Here is a 7,054-nt window from a genome sequence, read left to right as displayed (position 1 = left end):
CAGAGTAAGAGAGTCTAACAGCATGAAACAGCAATGCCGCTCCAACGGTCACGACTTTCAATGCAGTCTAAACTTTGTGTCTTTATTTTAATATAAACCCCTACTGGGAGCAGCGACAGAAGAGGAGCCTTAGGTCCAATCCTGATTTCACGGAAACCAGCACCAGAGCTGAATCTTTTTAGATGGCAGCAGCTGCCTCGTCTCATTACCGATCTATTCACTTTTATCACTGTGGCACTGGGAACCTCGGTCACAGCTGGGGACTCCGCTGTGCTCCGTGCTGTACAAACACAGAACAAAGGCAATACCCTGCCTTCAGAGAGCTGATAGCTAAATCTGAAATGAAGGCTGGAGGGACAGAAAAGGAGGAGGAATCCCAAGAGAAGAGGCAGCACTATCAGTCAGCATGACTGATACAACCCAACTCGGCCAGCTTTTCTGTAGACACTATTAAAAAGGAGGGCGAGGAAGGACAAGGAAAATAATCAGGTCACACTGCAGATATTTAGAAGAAATCCAGCTCCTGTGCGAGAGGCAACGTGGGACCGAGCACAAAGGAGCTGGTTTGAAAGCTATCAGGCAGGACGGCTGGGACGCAGGGCAGAGCTGCCAGCCCAGCAGCACCCGGGAGCCGGAGGAGCCTGGCAGCACCGCAGGGAGCTGCGCAGTCCCAGCCGCAGCCCTGCAGCACAGTAGGAAGGTCGCAGCCTGAGGAAGCCCTGCAGCCCCTTCCCACCACCCAGAACATGCTGGGCAGGCACGCTGTCTCCCTCAGGAAGAGGTCCCCAGGGCCTGGGGCTAGTGTGTACAGAAACTGTGTTGATGTAGCTTTCCTGCCACAGTCATAGAGTTGTACTCATGACAAAACAATCTGTCTTTCTGGCTTTGTTTTGTTAATCTAAGCTACTTGCTTTGTGAATAATGTGTCATAGATCTGAGGTACCCTGCGGGGCCAGATCAATGCTGTGTCCCATATCTAAGAGGTATCTGGGGCATTTTCTCACCATGCCCTGCAGAATTACCCACCACAACCTTTGACTAGGAGTCAAACAAACTGCAAGGACACCTCCTCTTTTCATTAACCCTAATACCTTGCTTGTCTAATCAAAAATTCATTACTGAACATATGTCCGTCCATGGACTCTCGCTAACTGCTCTTCAGCTTCATTCATACCCCAGGAGAAAGTTTCTTCCACTTTGGTCTGTTTGGTCCTTAGCTGGATGGACTGCAAGGTCCACACGCGTCTGCTGTATCATCAAGGTGTGCATGGGTACCTTCTACTTGCTAACAATAACAGCAGTCCCTTGCTATCCTCATTTTGAAATTGCTTTAACTTCTTTACCTCCCCATTTTGAGTGTACTGCAAGGAAGAGGCAGAGCCCAGTCCTACTTCTTGTGGTTCTGTGACTCTACCTCCTTGGCCTCTAGCACTCAAATTGCTGCACGCACCATCTGACTGTCACTCTTACACTTGATGATAAGAGTACAGTAAGAGCACTAGGGCATCCTTCAGAGGAAGGGAAAAATGCACTTCAAAGACTAGCATACACCATGTAGATGCTTCTCAGTACAGTAGCTCCAAGCCAGCATCCAGACCAAAGCAGAATTACCATCTACAAAGAGAAGCTCCACAACAACCAGGTTTACTTCTGACACAAAACCAGCACAGCAAAATTAACAAGCAATTGCAACTAGTCTGGGAACTGAGAGCACCCCAGCAATGAAGGGAAGGTGTTTTCCTCCAGCCATCCCACAGTACAATTATTACCCAAAACTGGTAGCACCAACTCACGCCCAGAACACATTTGGGAATCCCATCCCACCATCAGCTTCAAGTGCTCGAGCACAATTTGGGTACAAGTGGTGTAGCACTCACAGGTTTGCTTGACTGCTGCTGTTTGTTTCTGGACCAAGGTGGTACCAAGACCTGGGTCAGGACCTACGTCCAGCTCCCAACTGTGCTGCTGGGTGAGATTTTGTGGTTGTAGCCTGGCAAACACTGAGAACAAAGGTACTCAGGAAGTCAGAGCTCTTGTGCCTTATGCTTTTGTCATTCCACAGTGCTCCCTCACTCTGGAGGTGCAATGCCAAGCTGCTTGCTCGCATCTGTACTGTGTATTGTGGTGGTGTTTGCAAAGGAGGAGAGCACATCGCATCCCTTCTCATCAGCAACCCTCTGCAGACACCACCGAGTATGTCAGAGGCCACATCCCATGTTCCAGATGTGTAAACTCTCACAAGCTGGAAGTGCACTGGGGCACACCTGGATGCATGCCAGCATTTAAATCAGCTGGTGACATCTGGCCAGGGCTGCTGAGGAACACAGATAAACAGGCAGAGCGGCACAGAGATGGAGATGCACAAAGCAGCCCGATTAACTCACCAAACTGAACAGAATGGGCTTTTGAAGGGTATTTGGGCAAGTCAGGATGTCAAAAACAGGAATATCATACACAGGCACCAGAATTCCTATGACAACAACCTACACTGTCACTGTACGCAACCCTCACACACTGATCAGAAACCACTTCTCCTCCCATCCCGCCTGACAGGTCATCTCTGTCTGGATTCACCCGGTTTCTCTGCAGAGCCCAGGGAGCACCGATCTATTTATGCACTGCTCAGGAGGATGCAGAGTGGCACGTGTGTGATAGAGCTCCAAGCACCCCCGAGAGCTTGTGAAGGATGTTCCCTAAAAGGCTTGGCGCTCTCCAAGGCCTGGCCAGCCGTAGCGCGCTTGTCTCCTGATGTACAGCAGCTCGTGAGCAGGGTTGTAGGAAAGCCCATCTGGAGCTCCCAAACCATAAAGCTGTGTTCCAACACTGAGTCTGAACTCCAGCAAAACAAAAAGGGAAACTAATGCTGGCTCCCCCGAGAACTTCTTGCCTCTGAAAATCAGAGCTGCCACATTACCGCTCAAGAAGAAAGGATGTTTTGGCCAGACTCCAAATTATTAGAGCTTTATAGGCCAAAAGCAAACACATTAAAAGTTCCTGTAAGCCAGCTGGCAGGCAATTATTTAAGCAGCTTATCACATTCCTCCCTATCTACGGTTTCTGGAAAAAAAAAACCAACCCCAAACCCACAACAAAAAACAAACAACAAAAACCCCCAAGGAAAGTCTAGATAGCTTAATTGCAATTACCTAGCAGAGAGGTGAGAAAGGCCAAGAGCCAGGCCGCTGCACCTCAGAGAAGAGGGCTGAGTGCTCGTCAGACACAACGGGAAGTGTAATGCATTGCCAGGGTGAGAGGCCAGGAACACCCCGGACCTGTGAAGCTCTGAAACAAAGGGTTAACCCAATTTATCACAGCACAGGGCCACAGTTCCTCCCATTTCTATCCCTGAACTGTCTCCAAGACCCCTGTGACTTTGGACTCCAGAAGCCCCCAGCATCAGTCCCCAGGACCACGGCACAGGGGTGGCAAGAGCACAAAAAGAGAGCAAAAGCAGCACAGCAGTGCCAAGCCCATCGGAGCAAGGCCAAAGAAAGGGCCTCTGCCCCCCGTGCTTGCCTCCAGCTAGGGAGCAAGCGAAAACGAGATCCCACAGAAAGAGCTAACTCTGAGGCTTGGAAAATACAAGGGCTTGGCTGTGACCAGGAGCCAAACCCTGCTCTCAGAGGGATGCTATTTCCAAAAGGGACTTCAGTGCAGCCATTAGATACCAGCCAACATTTCCATGCTGCCCTGTCTCCTTCCCATCTGTTCATGCCACTTATTAAACCAACACACACTAAAGACCGTTGACCTTTAGGATGAGGAATTTGATTTCCCAGCACAGTGTCCAGCACTCAGCGCTTCAGTTTCAGACTAAACCTAGTGCCCAGTCGCCTTTAAAGGAGCGTTAACGAAGCCCAGTGACATTTTCATATGCATGTAAATGCACAGACAGCAACAAGGCAATGACTAGGCTGGCAAGGAGACCCAGACGCTGCTTTGGGCTATGTGGGCAAGCAGTGCTCCCCCTTCATGCAAACAGACAATAAACTGAAGCCTAGCAGAACAAGGATCCTGTTGTCCAAGCCCAGCCCAAGCCCTGGGTGAGAACAGGACAGGGTGTTACGTGCAAACATACAAAAATACTGCAAATGCAACACAGCCTTGAGTTTGGGTCTGGATAGGTGCCTGGTGGGGCTTGGACTGAGAGGGGGTGTGGGAGGGTAAGCACAAGCCTAGGTCTCAAGGATTTCAGTGAGAGCTTCAGAGAAGGGGAATGTTTGAATAAGCTTGTCCCCAGCTCCAGGCTATCTTCAGAGAAAAGTATCCATGTGTTCAGACTTGGCTTTAACCCTGGAATCAACCATTTTTTCTGCATGACGCTCGTCACTGACTTTTTGCCATTAACTCATGTTTACAGTGAACATTTTCCCACTTGCAGTAAGACATAGATGGCAATTGTGCCTCCTTGCACAGCCTGTTTACGATGTGAGCACTTGATGTCCAGTTGTACAGCAACGCTCTATCAAGCCATTTTAGCAAGACTTCCAGGCCTTTTTCCAGCACATCCTGTCCTCCAGCCCCCTGGCTTTTTACCTTCCGCTCATCCCATCCCTGCCATATCAAACGGCCGACATGAACGCTGAGTGGCTGCCAAAGTGTTTATGCGCTGCTCGAGTCAAACATTAAGTGCATTAATTAGACAGATGTTTCTCTTTTGAAATAGAGCACTCGAGCACACTGCAATCGTCATTCTCAGTTATGAAGAGCCAGGCAGAGGTTGGAGAGGCCATAAACAGAAGAGAGACCCCCACAAATCATCCTTTGTCGCGTTCAGTAACATTTGGTAAGGAGTTTTAAGACAACCAGCTTTCATTTCCAGTCGGCGTGCTTGAAGACCACACGCACAGCACGCGGGCTTTACTAGCCAACGTGCACTCATCTCCAGAGGAGAGGGAATCGGTGCAAAAGCACTCATGTAGCCTACGTTAAAATAACCCAGAGTAAAGCAAGCTTTGTTGTCTTTGTGGTAACAGACCTGCTAAGCAAGCAGTCGACGGGATAGCACTACCGGTGAGCGACAGGAAGTGGTGCAGTAAAGCTTTGGGCTTGCCTGTTGTGGGGTGGGATTACATCCTAAGGACAACTGGCAGCAAGTAAATTCAGCCACTCGGACTGACCCAGGTCCCATTAAAAACGCTTTTATCCAAAAGAGCTTTTAAATTATCAGCTACACAGAGCATATTCATGCCATTACCAGGCTCAGCATTCGAGGTGCTCCCTTTTCAAACACATCACGCTGAGTCCCATCTCTTCACCCCTCCTACCAGAGCAGCGCTCTGCCCCAGCAGGTCTCCCAGGTAAACCCAGCAAGCGCCAGCCAGCAGAGGCAGGGCTGCGAGGTAGGGCTGCGAGGCAGGCTGGGGACGAGCCGTCAGCCCTCACCTGTGTTTATTTTGCGAGCCCTGAAGAATTACCGCTCCAAGGATGCGCAGCGGCGGCTCCGCGGGGGCTGAGGGTGGGGGACAAGAGGAGGAGGTATCACAGCTCTGCAGCGGCGACCCAAACCCGCCGCTGCAGCGAGGTGCTGGCTCGGGCTCCGCCGCTGCCCCGGCCACGCACACCACACACGCCAACGAGCGGTGACGGGAGGCGCACGGGCTGCGCGCATTTGAAAAGCGAGCCCGGCGCACGTCAGGCTTCGGACAAAGCCAAGGCGGCCGGGCTGGCCGCAGAGCGAGCCTGCATAGTGCCATCACCCTACCGAAGCCTGCAACTGCCAAGCGCTCGCTGCTGGCGCTCTGCGGCGGAGCCGGTCGGGGCGCCGCCAGAGCTGCGGTGGAGGGGGGGGGGGGGGGAACCAGGCTGCGGTAAAGGGAGAGCCGAGACACGGCGCCTCCCCGGGTATAGCCCCCCTGCCCGCGGCGAGGGGGTTTAGAGCCGGAGCTCTCCCCTGGCAGGAGGAGCGGGCGGTATTTCCCCTGCAATGCAGGTCACGGACGCTGCAGGCAGCGCTCCCCAGCCGCTCAGCCCGAGCCCACGGCGGGGGCTGGGAGGAGGGAACGGGCCGCAGCAAACCAGCCTAGAGGTGCCCGCAGGACACCACCTCCGCGCCGCCCGTCCCGCGAAGCGAACGGAACTGCCCGGCGGCGCGGCCGGGCTCCGGGGGCCGCCTGGCGCGGCGGGCAAGGCTCCGGGGACCCCGTCCGGGCGAGGTGGTGGAGCGGCTGCCCCACCGCAGCAAGGGCGGCGGGCGCCCGGCTCGCAGCGGAAGCACCGCAGTGGGCGGACCGCGGCCGAGGCAGGGACGTTGCGGACGGGTGCGGGGTACCCGCAGCGGGGGAAGGGGTCGGGGCAGCCCAGAGGGCGGCCCGTAGCGCGGCGAGGGGCCGGGGCGGCCGCCCCAGGGAGGGGTGTGTGTGCGGGGGGGGGGGGGGGGGGGGAGGGTGCCAGCCCCCGGGGAGCCCCGCTCCTACCTGCCACCGCGCCGCCCGCCGGGCGCCGGTGCTCCCGCCGCCATCTCATACCTGCCGCTCCGCCTCCCCATTGGCCCGCCGCACCACCCCTCCTCGGCCCCGCCCCGCCCGGGACGCGCGCCGCCATTGGCTGCGGCCGGCAGAGCCCCGCCGCTGTTGGTCGATTCGAACGGGCGGCTGCCGATCCGCGCGCACGACAGGGTGACGGGGGGGGGGGGCAGGGAAACGGCTGTGCCGCGCGCGGCACGCTGGGGGCTGTAGGCCGGCGAGAGGGGCCGTGGGGCAGCGCTCTGGGCGGCACAGCCCAGCCCAGCCGGCCTCAGACCCCGGCGTGAGCCGCCCGGCTGGGGCGGCCCCAGCGCTGGCAGGCGAAGGGAGCGAGGCGGCGCGCCTGCCGCTTGCAGCCGCCGCGGCTCCGGGGAGGGGAGAGCAGGGCTGAGGCCCTGGGGCACAGCTGTCCCCCTCTCCCCCCGCCCCGAGCCTTGGCGCTCCGTGGGCAAACGCCAGGCGCGGCCACCGTGTTTGAAAGAAGCCGTGAAACTGTGGCGAGGGGCTGCCCGCTGGAGCCCGGAGCAGCGCGGCTGGCCCGCCGGCCTCAGTCCTGCCTCGGCGGGAACGGGCTCGAACGTTGTCGCCGT

General features: G+C 56.0%; 1 protein-coding gene across 1 annotated transcript in view; it reads right to left on the bottom strand.

Moving 5' to 3' along the window:
• The window catches only part of ARHGAP19 (Rho GTPase activating protein 19), a gene marked incomplete at both ends in the record, with an annotated part of 22,787 nt that extends 16,300 nt beyond the window's left edge, over positions 1-6,487 (bottom strand). The window contains one exon of the mRNA XM_084264836.1: positions 6,417-6,487. Coding sequence (XP_084120962.1) covers positions 6,417-6,487 — 71 coding nt within the window. The remainder of the gene's footprint in view (positions 1-6,416) is intronic.
• Positions 6,488-7,054: the final 567 nt, after the last annotated feature.

This window comes from Gallinula chloropus (genome assembly GCF_964237585.1).
Source record: "Gallinula chloropus genome assembly, chromosome: 5".
NCBI classification, from domain to species: domain Eukaryota; kingdom Metazoa; phylum Chordata; class Aves; order Gruiformes; family Rallidae; genus Gallinula; species Gallinula chloropus.
The sequence above is the reverse complement of the archived record's forward strand: the minus strand, read 5'-3'. Positions and strand labels throughout refer to the sequence as shown.